The sequence below is a fragment of the Chrysochloris asiatica genome, unplaced genomic scaffold (genome assembly GCF_000296735.1).
Source record: "Chrysochloris asiatica unplaced genomic scaffold, ChrAsi1.0 scaffold00125, whole genome shotgun sequence".
In the NCBI taxonomy this organism is placed as follows: Eukaryota; Metazoa; Chordata; class Mammalia; order Afrosoricida; family Chrysochloridae; genus Chrysochloris; species Chrysochloris asiatica.
Window position 1 is genome coordinate 5,887,076 of NW_006408643.1, and position 17,337 is coordinate 5,904,412.

The 17,337-nt window shown below is 50.9% G+C and overlaps 1 protein-coding gene across 1 annotated transcript; it reads left to right on the forward strand.

The window, feature by feature from the left end:
- The first annotated feature begins 10,700 nt into the window (after positions 1-10,700).
- On the forward strand, positions 10,701-15,240 carry TBXA2R (thromboxane A2 receptor). The gene is made up of 2 exons (XM_006869044.1): positions 10,701-11,486; positions 14,995-15,240. Exons 1-2 carry the CDS (start codon positions 10,701-10,703, stop codon positions 15,238-15,240), a joined length of 1,032 nt encoding a protein of 343 aa, XP_006869106.1.
- Positions 15,241-17,337: the final 2,097 nt, after the last annotated feature.

The following is a 17,337-nucleotide window of genomic DNA, read 5'->3' on the forward strand; positions in this document are numbered from 1 at the left end:
CTAGAGCAGGCAGTCTGCAGAGAGTCCCATACTTCCCCGGCCATCCTTGACTCAACAGTGCTGGATCCTCTACCAGTGTCCCTCCCTATATGTCTTGTCTGAGCGCCTTTAGGGACGCTATCTACCCTACTTCACACAGGCTCTGTCCTCACTGTGGCAGGGGACACATTTTGGAAAGAACCCACTTAGATCAAGTAGCTCCAGAATAAGAAATGCCTAATAAGGAGCTCTGGCAAGGTCAGCAGTTCAAAACTACCACCTGTTCCACAGGAGAAAGATGAGGCTTTTGCTCCTGGCTCCACAGCACATGACAACACTCAGACCCTGTCCAACCCGTTTGTTTTTTTTTAAATCCATGCAGGCATCACTAATCAATCACAGAGTAGCTAGAGCAATCAGTCTCATTGCATCCTCCAGGCAGCCTCTACCAATCAATTCCCAAACTGCTGCACCAGTCACAGTGCAAGTCAGGCCCCTAGGAGCAAGGGTGAGTATGGGCCACACCTGGGAGGCATTTTTGAGCCTACCATGGTGCCTGGTATGTGGGTGTAGTGGGGTCACGTGATGGGATAGGCCCATCTAACATGACATATTGGGAGCTCACAATGCCTGGCCTGGGTAAACTGAGGCCCTCAGTTGTTGGGTGCTGCAGAGTTGGTGTTCCACTTACAGCGACCTTGTGAGCCGGAGAACAGTTCTACAGGGCTTCCTAGGCTGTAATCTACCAGAACATCACCAAGTTTTTCTCCCAGGCAGCAGCTGGGTGGGTTCGAACCGCTGATCTTTTGGTGAGCAAGCAAACTTCCCCCTCAAGCTGTTCCAATCCCTCCAGTGCTCCTGTCTGCCCCTAAGTAGGGAGAAGACTATGGCCAGTAGACCTCAGCCTCCAGCCCTGGAAGGGGTCCTGGGCCCATCATTTTCTCCTCCTGGGCCGCACAACCTAACTACTGTATCACTATGGCTCCTACTGAGGCTCACGGAGACCCACATTTCCCAGCCTAGAAAGAAAGCAAGAGTCAGGAGTGGAATTCACGTTTCTCCAACCTGGAAAATGCCATCTCCCAGGTCCCAGCCTCAGTTTCCCCACCTGTCCCCAGAAAGTTCCTCCCAGCCCCAAGGTCTTCTGTGGCTCTGGTAGTGTTGGCGCCAAAAGAGATGGCAGTCATCCCGGATGTTGGGGAATCCCCACTCTGAAAGGAAGCTAAACTGGGTGGGGCAGGTGAGGCATGAGATGCTTGGCCTGGGGGACCCCAGAAAGGATGCTGAAGGTTCCCTGGAAGGTGGGACAGTTGGACTGGGGGTGCGTAGGGAGGAGGCCACACACCTTGCAGAGACCAGGACAGCACACGTCCTCAGGGCAAGGGACAAGGGATGGAGCAAGGCCAAATGCCATGCCTAGGACCTGGACTTTCCCAGGGGCGCTGAGGAACCTTGGAGGGCCACTGACCTGGGAGTCAGGAAGACCCCAAAGGTAAGCCTGAGGCTGAAGCTAGAAGGAGGTCAGCTGCCCACAACCCCCACCCCAAACCAAGGTGCACACGTGTCATGTCCTGGAAGCTGTCCCTACCCCTACCCCACCCTAATGTCTTCCTGCGCTGACTGTGTTGGTAGCTAAGAATAGATGCTCCCTTCTCAGCCCCCGGAAACCGCAGCCACGGGGGGCACGTCCTGAGCCTGGCCTCTGTTTCCCACCGGCTGCCCCCCTGGCTGTTCCAAAGCTCCTGTTTGTCCCTAAGCAGGAGACTACCACAGCTGGTAGACCTCAGCCTCCAGCTCCCAAAGGGGTTTCAATCTCACATGTGCTGGTGGACCCATCGTTTCCTCTCATCTAAAAAATGGGCCTTTTGACCCCTTGCCTTACAAGCAGCGGTGACACTTAGACTTAATGAGAGTACCAGAAAGGGTACTGACCCAGTTATCACAAGGCTGATGAGGACAGAGGAAGTGGGGTCAGAATCCCACCCTGCTCCCTCTCCCCTCCCACGTTTGAGCTCCTTGCAGCTCCCTTGAACTCTGTTGCCTCCAAAGTCTTACTTACACTCGCAATTTCTGTCACTGCCATACCTATCCGACCTGGTGAACACCTACTCACACACAAAGCCCCAGTTTTCATGCCCTCTATGATAAGGAGCTCTGGTAGCGTAGTGGTTACGAATCAGGCTGCTAATCTCATGGTCAGCAGTTCAAAACTACCAGCTGTTCCATAGGAGAAAGCTGAGGCTTTCTGCTCCCGTCAAGATTTACAGTCTCGGAAACCCTGTATAGGGTCACTATGAGTTGGACCCAACTCCACGGCACATAACAACAACAAAATAACTGAGATGCCTTCCCTTCCCAGCTCACCTTCTAGGCTCCCCTAAGCCCTGACCTCAGCTTCCTCCAGCCTTGGGCATCTCGAGGGCAGGCCTGTTTCCAGGTCTTCTCTGGGGCTCAGAATGGTCCCACCATGTGGGCTTGGCACAGTGTTGCATTGGAAGAGGAGGCTTTACAGAAGAATGGGCCTTACAGCCAGGGGATTGATGTATGCATAGGAGTTGGGTAGAGAAGTTAGGGTTAAATAGCTCAGACAAGGGGACAGAATGGGGGTGGGACCCTATAGAGGGATGCAGGATGTGAGCAGAAGTGTGAGGCCGGAAGGATCAAAGATAGGAAGGATGGTGGGTGGGTGGGAACCCTGTAGAAAGGGCTCTGGATACTGCTGGGGTGGGAGGTGGGGCAGGGAATCAGTCTGCCCCTGGGTGCCAAGGACCCGTGGGGCGGGATCGGTCCATGACTCAGGCCAAAGACTTGTCCCCACTTTGTGTGTGTAAACCCAGGTACCTAGTCATCTCTGTACACAGCCTTGAAAGTCTACCCCAGCCTCCAAGCCCCTGAGGATGGTAAGCAGGAAACCCCTCACCTTGCTCAATCAGGCCCACCTAGACACATAAGACACACACGGAGCAGCAGTGAGTCTGGGGTCTCACAAGGAAGCCAAGTCTCTGAGCCAGTTCCCACATCAGTTACATAGTTCCCTGGCCTCAACCCCACAAACATTCCAGCAGACAAACTCCACGCCTGCTTCCCTACACAGGCTCATGGATCATTCGGGCCACCCAGTGGGGCCTCTCCTTCTCCCACCCTGGTGTCCAAGCCACCACCTCTAAGCCCTTGTCCTGGGAGACCCTTCCCCATAACCTTTCTTCTCATCAGCTCCTATAAGCTTGCCTTGCCCACCAAGATTCTGGAACCTTCTCAAGGGATGTCTGAATCCCCTAAATATCCCTGAGGCCCCTCCCAGTCCGACCCCCGGCAGTGGCCTGAAACAGACACCCCCACAACATGTATTAAGCACCTACTGTGTGCCAGCCCCCACTGCTCTGGGTGAGCTGGCTTTTTTCCCTAGCCTCTGGATGTCCCCTGGGGAGCTGGCCCCCCGCCTGGTTGGTACCCACCCTTTCACCTAACCCCCACACTGGGCTTGGGTGCTGCCCGTTGGGGAAGAATATTGGGCCTGGTGGGGAAGTGGAGGAACCTGAGATGGGACTTGAGCGTGGGAGGAGAAAATCTCGGGTACCCTGCCCCATCCCCTGGGGCCCCCGCAAGCACCATTCCTCTAAGGATCCCGGGATTCCCCTCCCCCGGCAGGGCTGGGAGAGGCAGCTAACCCCAGGCAGCCAGGCCGGGGCCTGAGGGCGTGGCCAACTCGGGCAGGGGCGGTGCTGGCCAGAGACAGAGAAAGAGACCAGGACAGCGACAGAGCCGTGGGCTGTAGAGCGGAGCCCCCTCCCAGAGCTATTTTTAGCCCTGAAGCCCCAGCAGGTTCCCCGCCCGGACCCCAACCCTCGGGTCCCTGACCTCATCCAGTGTTCCCTCCTGCCGTGTAGGATCTCTGAGCCCGCAGCGACGTGACTCGGTTTCCCGGGGTAGCCGCCCCCACCCCCCCCCCCCGGCAGGCCTGCCCACTCAGACCCTCCCACTGCTGGGCCCCGACCTCGGCACCTCCACGTCTGTTCGGACCCCTGACCCAGAGGTCCCCAAGACTTGAGGTGAGGCCAGCACGCTAAGGTGATGAGGGCGGTGCGGGAGACTTCTTCAGGGCCAGCTGTGTGTGGCAATGGGGCGACCAGATGATGGACGTCGGGGATGTAGGTTTGACCGGAACCTCGAGTTTCCTAAGAGCCGCGGGAAGACTGTGCCCTGGCTCTGAGTCATTGGTGGGGGTGGGGGGCCGGCCTGCTCTGGGGGCTGTGAATGTCTATGTGTCTGGCCTGTGTCTGTCTGTCTGTCTGTCTAGGTGTATGTATCTGAGCTTGTGTGTCTGGATGTGTGTGTCCGTGTGTCTGCCTAGTGTTTAAAGTCTGTGTGCACGCTGAGTGGCCAACTCCTTCAGGCTATCCATGGCTTTGACGTCTACCAGAAACCCAGGCCCAGGCCTGGTGGACCCGATCTGTCCCTGTTCCTCCCACTGGGCCCCCTCCCCCCCATGACATCCCTGAAGAGTCACCTGCAAGTGTTGAAAGATGCCCATTTGACAGATGAAGAAGCTGAGGCTCAGAGGGGACCACATGCATGGGGCTGAGTCTGACTGATTATGGTGTCCCCGCTCTGAACCCTTAGGAATGGGTGGGAATTGTGTCACAAACAGGAAAAGTCCACGGAAACCAAACCCTCCATCAGGGGCCTGGACACTGACAGTGACCCTATGTGTCTGCTGGGTGTCCTGTGTGTGCAATCATAGTTGTCTGAAGCCACAAAAAGGCGTGGGGGTCTACACCCATGAGACAGCATCAATGTGAGTCTCTCCTGGCTGGGAGACCCACCCAGTCCCTAAAATGTCAGGTCAAAGGATATCAGGGGACTCAGAGAATGTGGGAAGATGTGTGGACCATCTGAGGCCATTCAGACCTTCCAGTGCCCACCGGGTTGCCCTAGGCAGGGGCACAATCTCAGGGATAGGAGGCCAACCTGGATGGAGCAGCCCAAAGGCAAAGAATGCCCATTTCAAAGAGTGGGAAAACTGAGGCTTGGCAGGCTCAAGTCCCCAGCTTGGCAGTAGCAGGCCTGAGCCTTGAATCCAGGGTTATCCAGGGTGTCAGGTAGGAGACGAGACCTCACAACAAAATAGGTTGATCATGAATTGATGCTGGAGGGTGAGATGGGGAGCAGAGTGGGTGAAGATGGGTGAACTTGGAGCGGAGAAGGCGCTGGTTGTCGGAACCAAAACTGGCAGTGTGGGGCTGGGGGCTGGGCTGGTGCCAGAGCCCCGAGTCTCCCAGGCTCTCTCTGGGTGCCCCATACTGACATCAGGGATCAAGAACAGCGCCTTGACGAGGGAGAACTTAGTCCCAGTTCTTCAGAACTGAGTCGGTGATGCATTGAACCTGGGGCCCGGCCAGATTCCAGAAGTCCCCTCCTGTCCTCAAAGTTCCCATGTCTCCATCCCTGGGCATTCTGGAGTCCCCATGATTTCAGAAGCGGGCTCCTAAGAATGCCAGTCCCCAGACCCTCCAAATCCAAACCTCCTGGTTCCTTGAGCCGTGAATTCAGGGTCCACGCCGACCACAGACACAGCTATCCCTGTGAAGAGGAACGGACACTGCTGTCACACTGCTGTCAGACCCCGAGCCACAATGAAGGTAGTCTGCACTTGATGAGGCCCACTTGGCCAGTGTGGGAGGGACAGAGAGACCATGCCAGATGGAATTTGACACAGCTGTTATCACCTATACCTGTTGGGGGTGACTGGAAACTGCCGTCTGTGGCCAGAAAACTTCCAGCTTTCTGCCTTCCCCAAACCAAGGGTTTGTCCCCCGGCATCAAATGCAGAAGAAAACCTCTGTGTCTGTGTGTGTGTGTGTGTGTGTGTGTATCTCTAGAATTGTGAATAATTGTGTCTGAAGGTGAGGGAAAGAGGGGACCATGAGATGAGGTCGGATTCACGGGCGTTGGCCAAAGGCATAACCGAGCCTGACTGAAATGTTGTGAAACATCATATACCTGCTTGCTAAGGAGGGAGCTCCCCGCCCCAGGAAGCAGTCAAGTACAGGCCAAATCTGAGGCTGCAAAGATAATTTTGTTGCTGTAGAGTCTTGGGTCAAAACTCCCGAGGACCATGGCAAATTCCCCACCCTGAGCCTCTCTGAGCCTCAGTTTCCTTACCTAAGGCTCTGCCTCCACTGAGCCAACCGTGGCCTTAGCTCTGGGCTTTGAGGGACGCTGGTTGCTGCTCTAAGGATCTGGATAATTGATGAGACTCAGCAAGAAACCCAGCCAAAGGGCTAATGAAGGAGTGAAGGTTGGCTCCACACAGCCACCGTCCACCAACCGACTCTAATGAGCGCCTTGTTAGGTGAAGTGCCGTCCACTTATAGCAACCTTGTATAGGGTTTCCGAGGAGCAGCTGGTGAGCTTGAACCGCTAACCTTGCAGTTCAAACCAATCTTGCTGTGGAGCACATTAACCCAAAGCATCACACCTGGACTGTATGCGAAAGTCTGGATTAACCTTTTTCTATCCTCACACCATTTTTACAGGCAGGGAAACGAGGCTCAGAGCAGGGGCATAACCAATGTTTTAGACACTTCTCCTTTCTTCTTAGAGTCCTGGTGTGGCGCTGTGGGTTAATGCATCAGACTGCAAAGCCGTTTGAACTGCAAGGTCGGCAGTTTGAGCTCACCAGCTGCTCCTCGGAAACCCTATACAGGGTCGCTATGGATTGGAATCGACTCAATGGTACTTAACAACAACAACTTTCTTCTTAGAGCCTTGGTAGCATAGTGGATTATGAGCTGGGCTGCTAACCACAAAGTCAGCAGTTCGAATCTGTCAGTCACTCTGAGGTTGAAAGAGGAGGCTTTCTGCTCCCATAAAGATTTACAGCCTAGGAAACCCCATGCCGGGTCACTATGAGTCAGAACTGACTCCACGGCACATAACCATCACTCCTAAATTTCTTCATAAGGAGCTCTGGTAGCGTAGTAAGTTACGAGTTGGGCTGTTAACCACAAGGTCAGCAGTTTGAATCTATGAGTCTCACTGACAGAGAAAGATAAGGCTTTCTTTATTTTGTTGTTGTTGTTGTTAAGTGCCATTGAGTCCGTTCTGACTCATAGCGACCCTGTACAGGGTCTCCAAGGGTGTAAATCTTTATGGGAGCAGAAAGCCTCATCTTTCTCCTGCGGAGTGCCTGGTAGTTTCGAACCGCTGACCTTAAGGTTCGCAGCCCAATTCGTAACCACTACGCTACCAGAGATTTATAGCCTCGGAAATCCTGCACAAGGTCTCTGTGAGTCTGAACTGACTCCACGGCACACCACAACCACAACCACTACACTTGCTTCCCAGCTGACTGGTTAAGCATTTATATATATTTGTAGGCGCTGTAGGATAAGCACTGGACTGTGGACCACAAATCAGTGGTTTAAACCCACCAGATGCTCCTTGGAAACCCTATACAAGACCGCTGTGAGTTGGAACCAACTATGGCATTTCATAACAACTTCACAACAGGTAGAGTCTCTGGGTGGCATAATTTGCACTTGTATTTGTGGTCATTCAAAGACAGGTGACCCAACGGAATGTGTAAATCATTGGACAATGTCTTTGATATCCCATGCGAGTAAAGTTTTACTAAAGGTAATACAGAAACAGCTGCAAGCATACATTGACAGAGAACTTCCAGAGATTCAAGAGGGATTCAGAAAAGGATGTGGAATGAGGGAAATCATTGCTGATGTCTGATGGATCTTGGCTGAAAGCAGAGACTACCAGAAGGATGTTTACCTGTGCTTTATTGACTACGCAAAGGCTTTTGATTGTGTGGATCATGACAAGCTATGGACAACATTGAGAAGTATGAGTATTACTGAATACTTAATTGTGTTCATGAGGAAGGCTGCACATGGATCAAGAGGCAGTTGTTCGAACAAAACATGGGAACAGTGAATGGTTTAAAATTAAGAAAGGTGTGCAACAAGGTTGTATTCTTTCACCATACTTATTTAACCTATATGCTGAGCAAATAATCCAAGAAGCTGGGTTCTATGAAGAAAAACATGGCATCAGGATTGGAGGAAGACTTATTAACAACCTGCAATATGAAGATGATACAACCTTGCTTGCTGAAAGTGAAGAGGACTTGAAACATTTACTGATGAAGCTCAAAGAGCACAGCCTTCGGTATGGATTGCATCTCAATGTAAAGAAAACAAAAATCCTCACCACTGGACCAATAAACAATATTCTTATCAACAGAGAAAAGATTGAAGTTGTCAAGGACTTCATTCTTCTTGGATCAACTATCAACACTCATGGAAGCAGCAGTCAAGAAATCAGACGATGCATTACATTAGGCAAATCTGCTGCACAAGACCTTTTGAAAGTGTTGAAGAGCAAAGATGTCAGCTTGAGGACTAAGGTGCACCTGACCCAGGCCATGGTATTTTCAATAACCTCATATGCATGCGAAAGCTGGACAGTGAATAAGGAAGACCGTAGAAGAATTGATGCCTTTGAGTTATGGTGTTGGAGGAGAATATTGAAAGTGCCATGGGCTGCCAAAAGAACAACCAGATCTGTGTTGGAAGAAGTACAGCCAGAGAGCTCCTAGGAGGCCAGGATGGTCAAACTTCGACTCTCATACCTCGGACATATTGTCAGGAGGGACCAGTCGCTGGAGAAGGATATCATGTTTGGCAAGATGGAGGGTCAGAGAAAAGACCCCCCAATGAGATGGATTGGCCAGGTGGCAGCATCGATGGACTCAAGTGTGGCAACAGTAGTGAGGTTGACCCAGGATCGGACGTTGTTTCGTTCTGTTGTACATAGGTTCGCTATGAGTCGTTACCAACTCGATGGCCCCTAACAACAACAACAAGCTCACCTAAAGATAGGTGGTTCAAACTCACCAAGGCACCAAGGAAGAAAGACCTGGCAGTTTACTAGCAAGAAATCAGCCCCTAAAACCCAATGGAGAGCAGTTCTACTCAGACACAGTGGTGGCTGGTTTCTTTGAAGACCACAGTCAAAAGGAATCCTATGACACATTTCTACTCTGTAACAGGTGTGTCGTTGAGTGTCAGAATTGGCCCAAGGGCAGCACCAACAAATGCATATTTAAAGCTAGCTCAGCCTGAGAGCCAACCTCACATCAATTTCTGCTGGACTTTGGTGGTCTTGGACACGTTCTTTAACTGCTCTGTGCCTCGGTTTCCCCCTTTGCAATCTGGAGATCAAAGTAGGCCCATCAGCTTTTACTGCTTGGTTCTGGCAAACTCCTACATAGCCTTCAATGCCCCATCCAGTCCTGCTTCCCACTTTAACCTTCACCGTGTTCCCTTCTGCTGACCCAAAGATGACTTGTGGTTTGTGCCCAGGTCAAAAGGCAGGACAGCTGGGCTGCAGCCCCGACTCCCTGGGTGACCTAACGCAGATCACTGCCTCTCTTTGGACTAGGTCCTCCATGGTGTGTCCTTTTTGGGCATTGGAGCTGCTCGGGCATTGGAGCTGTTTATTGAATGATCTTGCTTCATTTTTAACCCATTTCATCACATCTGGCCTTGATTCCGTGTTGCAGTTGATTCATACTGACAGTCACAGACTGGGTCAAATGTCTCCTCCAACCTCACACTGGGGACAAGTCCCCTCCCTCTGCCATTTATAAACCATCCCTGGGGAGCCCAGCACTCCAATGAATTAAGGATTTTGTTTGTTTGTTTTTTGTTCCAAAATAAAACTGAGCTTTCGGGTTTCTGTCTCATTACAAATTACAGTCCGCGCAAATGGGGAAAAGGAACCCGCACAATCCCAACGTGTTTGAGGAAGGATGTGAACATTCCCTGGGGTCTCCCTAAGGCACCAATGCCCCTCCCAAGACGTTCTCGGAAAATCCTGCCCCTTGTGGCTGCCCCGGAGCCCGTTACCTTTGGTTGACAGCCAGCTGACCTCCTAGAACCAGACATGCCGTATTTGACAATGACTGAAGATGCTGCCTTCTGCTAAGGATTTAGGTGGTTGACAGATGGGAAAACTGAAGCCCAAGGAGACGAAATTACTTGGCTGGGGCCATACCATGAGCACTAGGACCGGAGTTCAAACCCAGGGCTCCTCAGGGGGCCTCTAGGGGTCCTAGAGGCAATCAGCCTGGTCCTAGTAGCTGAAGGGAACTGATTGTGGAGCAAGACAGACTGGAGACATCAGTAGCGGTAGTTGCTCATGAGAAACTCTATACAGGGTCGCTGTGAGTCTGGACAAGGCTATGAGTCTTAACAACAGTAGTAGTAGATGTGGTGGTGGTGTGCCATGGAGTCGATTCGGACTCATAGCGAGTCCGTTAACGGTTTCCGAGGCTGTAAATCTTTACGGGAGCAGAAAGCCTCAGCTCTTTCCAGTGAAGTACTTGGTGGATTCAAACTGCTGACCTTGCGGTTAGTAACCCAAAGCGTAATCCACTATGCTACCAGGGATCTTCAGTAGTAAAAGAAGTAGTCATAGTAATCATAGTACTGGTAGTACTAATACAGCCCAAGTGGAAACTGATGCAAACCAGGAAAGGTTTCTTATAAGAGGGGATTTTGAGCAGGGGCACTGAAGGATGTGTAGGAGTTCATCACATTCCCAGTAAATCCTCTCTCTGTCTCCCAGGTGTGCCTGAGGCAGTTTCAGCTCGTCCTTCCTTCCTGATGGGCTGGTGGTGACTTTCTCTGCTCGGCTCTGGCACCATGTGGCCGAACAACAGCTCCCTGGGGCCCTGCTTCCGTCCAATGAACATCACACTGGAGGAGCGGCGTCTGATCGCTTCACCCTGGTTTGCTGCCTCCTTCTGCCTGGTGGGCCTGACCTCCAACCTGCTGGCCCTGACCGTGCTGGCTGGCGCTCGGCAAGGCAGCTCCCACACACGTTCCTCTTTCCTCACCTTCCTCTGTGGCTTGGTGCTCACCGACTTCCTGGGGCTGCTGGTCACTGGTGCCATTGTGGTATCCCAGCATGCCGCCCTCTTCAACTGGCATGTCGTGGACCCTAACTGCCGCCTCTGCGACTTCATGGGTGTTATCATGGTCTTCTTCGGCCTGTGCCCGCTGCTGCTGGGGGCCACCATGGCCTCGGAGCGTTACCTGGGCATCACGCGGCCCTTCTCACGCCCGGCCCTAGCCTCACAGCGCCGGGCCTGGGCCACGGTGGGGCTGGTGTGGGCCACCGCGCTGGCCCTGGGCATGCTACCAATGCTGGGCATGGGTCGCTACACCGTGCAGTTCCCCGGCTCCTGGTGCTTCCTCACGCTGGGTGGGGAGCCAGGTGACGTGGCCTTTGGCCTGCTGTTTGCGCTCCTCGGCAGCCTCTCTGTCGGCCTGTCATTTCTGCTCAACACCATCAGCGTGGCCACGCTGTGCCATGTCTACCATGGGCGGGAGGCAGCCCAGCAGCGTCCCCGGGACTGTGAGGTCGAGATGATGGTTCAGCTCATGGGCATCATGGTGGTGGGCAGTGTCTGCTGGATGCCACTGCTGGTGAGTAATAATAGTAGTAGTTCTGGTCATTAAGGAGGGGGTTTTTGAGCTGGGGCATTGAAAGCTGTGTAGGAGTTCACCGGGGGACTCTGTGGTAGCCTTATCCAGCAGTGGGTAATTTGAGCATTGCAGGCAGAAGAAACAGCCTGTGCAAAGATCCTGAGGCAGGGCGAGTCCTTGCTTTAGGATAAGCACTGGACTGCTAACCTGCAGGTCTGTGGTTTAAACCTACCAGCTGCTCCTTGTGGTTGGGGCATAGTAAGCAAGAGGAAAAGGGGAGGAGAGGAGAGCACAGAGGGAATGGGACAGGGTGGGTAGAGCCCTGTGGACCTGAGGGTCATAAGAGCCCTGGAGGGCTGCAGGCAGAGGAGGGACTGGCCTGACTGAGGTGCTCACCGACGCCCTCTGGCAGCTATCAGGGGAACTGCCTTGGCGATAGGGGGTAAGGGACAGTGGGAGGGTGAGCGGTGTTGAGGATGGACCAGGTGAAGACAAATAGCGGGTAAGTGGATGGATTGGATTGGCCCAGGGCACGTACTTAATAAATAACAATAGTACACGAATATGGAAACACCACGGACACTATAGGATCTCTGGTGGCGCAATGGGTTAAGTGCAAGGCTGCTAACCAAAAAGTCAGCAGTTCAAATCCACCAGCCGCCCCGCAGGAGAACGATGATTCTGTCCTCGTAAAGATTTACAGTTTCAGAGAGCCTAAGGGAACCATCTGACTCTGTCCTATACAGTAAGAATCAATCAGACAGTGGGCTGACTGAGCCCGGGTCTGGGAAGGACTTCCAGGGACAGGACGGCAGCCCATTTCCCAGCCAGAAGCTCCATCCTATAACCAACCGCCCCGTATACAAGCAGGGATGCTCCAGGCTCACTCATCCCTGATCCCGCTGCCCTGCAGACTCGCGCATGCGCATCCTTGCCATCAGGGCCCCTTTCTCCTTTCCCATGCTCTGGCTTTAGTTTCCTGCAACCCCCAGATCAGATGGAACCCCCGCCCTGCTCTGGACACAGGTCACCAGTCCTTATCCATAAAGGGCAGAGAGTAAATGCGTTTGGCTTTGCTGGCCGGCCGATCTCCAGAGATTCCCAGGAAGTAATGCCATGTGCCAACCAAACTTTATGATGTGTTGAGTGCCGTTAATTCTGGCTCATAGCCACCCTGTGTAGGGTTTCCGGGGAGCAGCAGGTGGGTTTAAACCGCCGACCCCGAGGTTAGCCGTCCGGTGCTTATCCTTCAGCAAGAGAAACTTTGTCTCCGCACCCTGAAAGTTGAATTCGTGTCATTTTCATGGGTCACAAAATAATTATGCTGATTTGCAGTTCTCTCCAACTCTTTTAAAAAATGTAAGAACATTCTTAGCAAGAAAATACGAAACAAAAAACAGGTGGTAAACCAACCTGATTCTCCCATAACTCTACTGGATCAATGAACAACATTCTTGATAATCTGAGAAAAGAATGAAGTTGTCAAGGATTTCATTTTAATTTGATCCATGATCAACACCCATGAAAGTAACAGTCAAATCAAGTTATGTATTATTGCACTGGACAAATCTGCACAAGACCTCTTTAAAGAGCAAAGTTGTCACATGGAAGGCTCAGATGTGCCCCACCCAAGCCATGATATTTTCAATCACCTCATATGCATGTGAAAGCTGGACAGTGAATAAGGAAGACAGTAGAAGAATTGATGCATTTGAATTATGGTGTTGGAGGAGAATATTAACAGTACCATGGGCTACCAGAAGAACAAATAAACGTGTCTTGGAAGTACAGCCAGAATTTCTGCTCCTTAGAAGCAAAGATGGCAAGATTTCATCTCACATATTTGGTCGTGTCGTCCGGGAGCCCCTGGAGAAAGACATTATGCTTGGTAAAGTAGAGGGTAAACAGAAAAAGGGGAAGACCCCCAATGAGACGGGTTGGTACAGTGGCTACAACAGTGGGCTCAAACAGAGCAACGATCTGGGGGGTGGCGCAGGACTGGGCAATGTATTGTTCTTTTGTCCATGGGGCCCTTATGAGTCTGAACTGACTCAGTGGTACCTAACAACAATGTGGCTCCCTGTGACTCTCAGAAGAAAAGTCACTGACTCTCCCTCCAAACTCGGCTGGTTGACTCCAGTTGCTTCCTTCGCAGCTCCACTCACCTGGACTGTGACAACCTGGTCACATGTCCATCTCCCTGACTGACTTGTGGGTCTGTGATGACAGCTGCTTCTTTCTTGGCCACCCATGTGTCTCCAACATCACCCCAGTACGTGAAGAAAAAACACACACAAATGTTTTTAAAGAAAATAAACGAACCTACCAGGTATAATAGTGACAGCATTGATCATTCTTAAGGTCTGTGGATGACACAGTGTGTGCTCAGCTACTCACTGAAAACTTGGTGATTTGAATCCATCCAGCTGCACCTCGGAAGAAAGACCTGGCAATCTGCTTCTGTAAAGACCCTTGAGAACCCTAGGGAGCGCAGTTCCGTAACACTAGGGCTCACCGTGAAATCAAGTTTGGAATTTAGGTTGTTTTTTTGTTTGTTTTGAACAGTGATATCATCATGTTTAGTCATTTCAAGAGAAGAGCAAGAGGAGTGTGTTCTTTTTTTAATCTATTTTATTTTTGTTGCTGTTGAGAATATGCACATCAGATCATGCACCAGTTCAACAATTTGTTCATGTACAATTCAGGGACATTGATGACGTTCCTTTAGTTGGACAATCATTCTCAATCACCTCCTTCTTTGACTTGGTCCTCCCCAGTTAACATGAACTAAGAGTTACCGTTGTCAATTTGACCCCATTAAGAGCTCTTAAAAGAGCACACTGCTCAAGACAGACATTCTTTAGCAGTTAGCTAGTCTGTGGCTTGTTTCGTTTTTAAAGTTTTAATGGGAAATAAGGGGGGTTAAAAGGGAAAAAAACAAGTTTAAAATCAACCCATCGTATTTCGTTTCATTGCAATGATTACAATCCCCTCCATGCAACATCAAACAACCAAAGGGTACACCCCACAGGCCGGCCCCCCTGGCTGTCAGCACACAGCCCCTCTCCCTCCCTGAGTTCAGTGTCCCCAGCCGCTCTATCTGTCCAAGTCATCATCTCTGCCTCCATATCTGGTGTCACTGATTCTCTGGGTAGGGTCCCACACTCCACTCTTCTCACTTGATGGCCCCAGGGACCTCCATCCTGGACTGCAAAATCAATCACTCCCCTCCTTTTGTTACAAAGCATCTACCTTTGCATTTCCGACCCTCACAGTCAGTCCTGATAGCAATTATTCACTATTGTATGTGGCTTGTCTTTCAAGGCGTATATTTGGTTGGAGATTTCCAAGGAATCTCCTCTTTTAGGCACATGTCAGCTGAAAGTCAGAGAGATCAGACAATTCTCCTGATGCCGCACAGAAAGGCAGTAACACTCACTCTGGGGACAACCTGACTTGGCCAGGAAAGGGGCAGGCTGACCCCTGGCTAACCACAATCTCTCGGCAGGTCTTCATTGCTCAGACAGTGTTGCGGACCCCACCCACCATTAGCCCCACTGGACAGCTGCCCCGAGCCACTGAGAAGCAACTCCTCATCTACCTGCGTGTGGCCACCTGGAACCAGATCTTGGACCCCTGGGTATACATCCTCTTCCGCCGGGCGGTGCTCCGGCGGCTGCAGCCTCGCCTCAGTGCCCGGCCCAGGTCACTCTCACTCCAGCCCCAGCTCGCCAGGGGACCCATGCTGCAGTAGAATTGGTGGGTGGACATTGGGGTTACTCCAAAGGACACCCAGATAGAGTGACTCTACCTGTGTGCCTCCCATTAACCTCTCAGTTCTCCCTGATGTGGCAGGAGTGGGCAGGGGGTGCTGAGGATACAGTGACATCCCTGGGGTGGGTGTCACCGGAGGTGGTGACTCATGGCTTTATCCCCTCAGGGACCTCAACTACAACCAAAATGTACAGAACCCTCAATAATGTGTATTATCAGTTTTAGCCATAGGATAGAATGTGATCAGTGTAATTGTAAATTGCTTCAATGTACTATTTCTTAGATGATGTGAATACTAACAACAAAATTGTTTTTGTCAAATCTCTCTACACTGAATTGCAACAATGTTACTTACATTAGTAGCAAGTGAGCAGAGGCCTTTTCTTTTGTTTTTCTCCTTCTTTTCCTTTAATTATGACTTGGTTCTCCAAAAAAAAAAGTTATTGATGTAGTTCACAAATACTAATTGCCACACTATTGTAACTAAAACACCAGAAAATCCATCACCATCAGCAACAGAAACAGGAGCGTGTGCGGATGAAACTGTGTAATTGGGTAACAAAGAGAGTTCTGACAGGGATATGTTGGAGGGTTCAGAAAGTCAGGAAGCATAGGATTTAGCCTTGTAGGTATACTGAGACATGTAAGCTGGGCTTACGAAAAAACACTTTTGTTGTTATAACTAACTTCAGGGATCTTTTTATAAAAAATAATAAATTTCTGCTAAAACAATTTTATAGACAATCATTCTGGTGTCATCCTTCTGAAAACCTGCACCCCCTATACCTCCCTAGTGGGGCCACTATTGGAGTGAGCAGCAAACAGACCTCGGGACCCCAACTCCTCCCTGATTCCCCCCTCTCCAAAGCCACTCTCCTTTCTCAGTCCCCCTATTCTGAGTTTCCTCCCTCTTCACTCCAAGCCTCACTTTTCTTTGCTGAGACCCCCTCTCATCTCTCTGTTCCTCGAAACCCCAGAAAGGGTGTGAGGGGAAAGTTCTAGAGAAAATTCAATTCCTAAGTCTCAGGGTAAGGAGCTCTAAGGTACTAGGCTTATAAGCTCAGCTGCTAACCCCGAAAGTCAATGGTTGGAACCCACCAGCCCTCCATGGGAGGAAAATGTGGCCGTTTGCTCCCTTCAAGATAGTTATTGTTGTTGTTAAGTGTGGTGGAGTTGGTTCTGACTCATAGTGACCCTGTGTAGGGTTTCTGAGGAGCGGCTGGTGAGCTTGAACCACTGACCTTGCAATTCAAACTGACAACACAATCCAGCGCATTAACCCACAGTGCCACACCAGCCTTGAACACTGCCCCCTAAGGGGGCATTCTGTTCTGTCCTATAGGGTGGCTAGGAGTTCGAATCCATTCAAGAATGGTTTTGGTTTGGTTAAGACTCTGAGCTAGCGAAGTCTTAACCTTCAAGAAACCCCCCTAAAGAAGAAACAACCTCCCTCCTGGGGTATAGTTGACTCTCAAAACCCTGATCTGAGAAGGCTGTCTAGAAAAAACTGAACATGAACGTGGTGGACATCCCTCCCTCCCTTCCATCTCATGCCAAAATATACTTCTGCCCGCAGCTTTTGATCCCAAAGTTTTCAAATTTGGAGGATTGCTGTTCACACAGCACAGCTGAGAGACGATTCAAGGAGTTGAGGAAGGAGCGGAAGGATGGGGTTTAGGGGACGATCTTCTCCCACCCTCCTCCCAGCCTCAGTTACTAAGTGTTTTCTGAACGCTTTCCAAGTCCTGGCTTCTGAATTCTCCCAATAGCCTTTACGAGGAGGAAGTTCTACAAAAAAAAAAATTGTGGAAAAATGGAATGAAAAGATAATGAAAATTTCCCACAAACTATTTGAATGAAGCCCCTCATATGATTAAAAGGAGCCGTAGTGGCACTGCGAGTTAGCTTAGGCTGCTAACCACAAGCTTGGTCATTCAAACTCACCACCAGCTGCACCGAGAAAGAAAGATGAGGCTTTCTGTTCCCTTAAAGATGTTTAGTCTCGAAAACCCAATAAAGGGAACACCAGTCATCTGTCAGTCTGTGGTGGCTTGTGTGTCACTGTGATGCAGGAAAC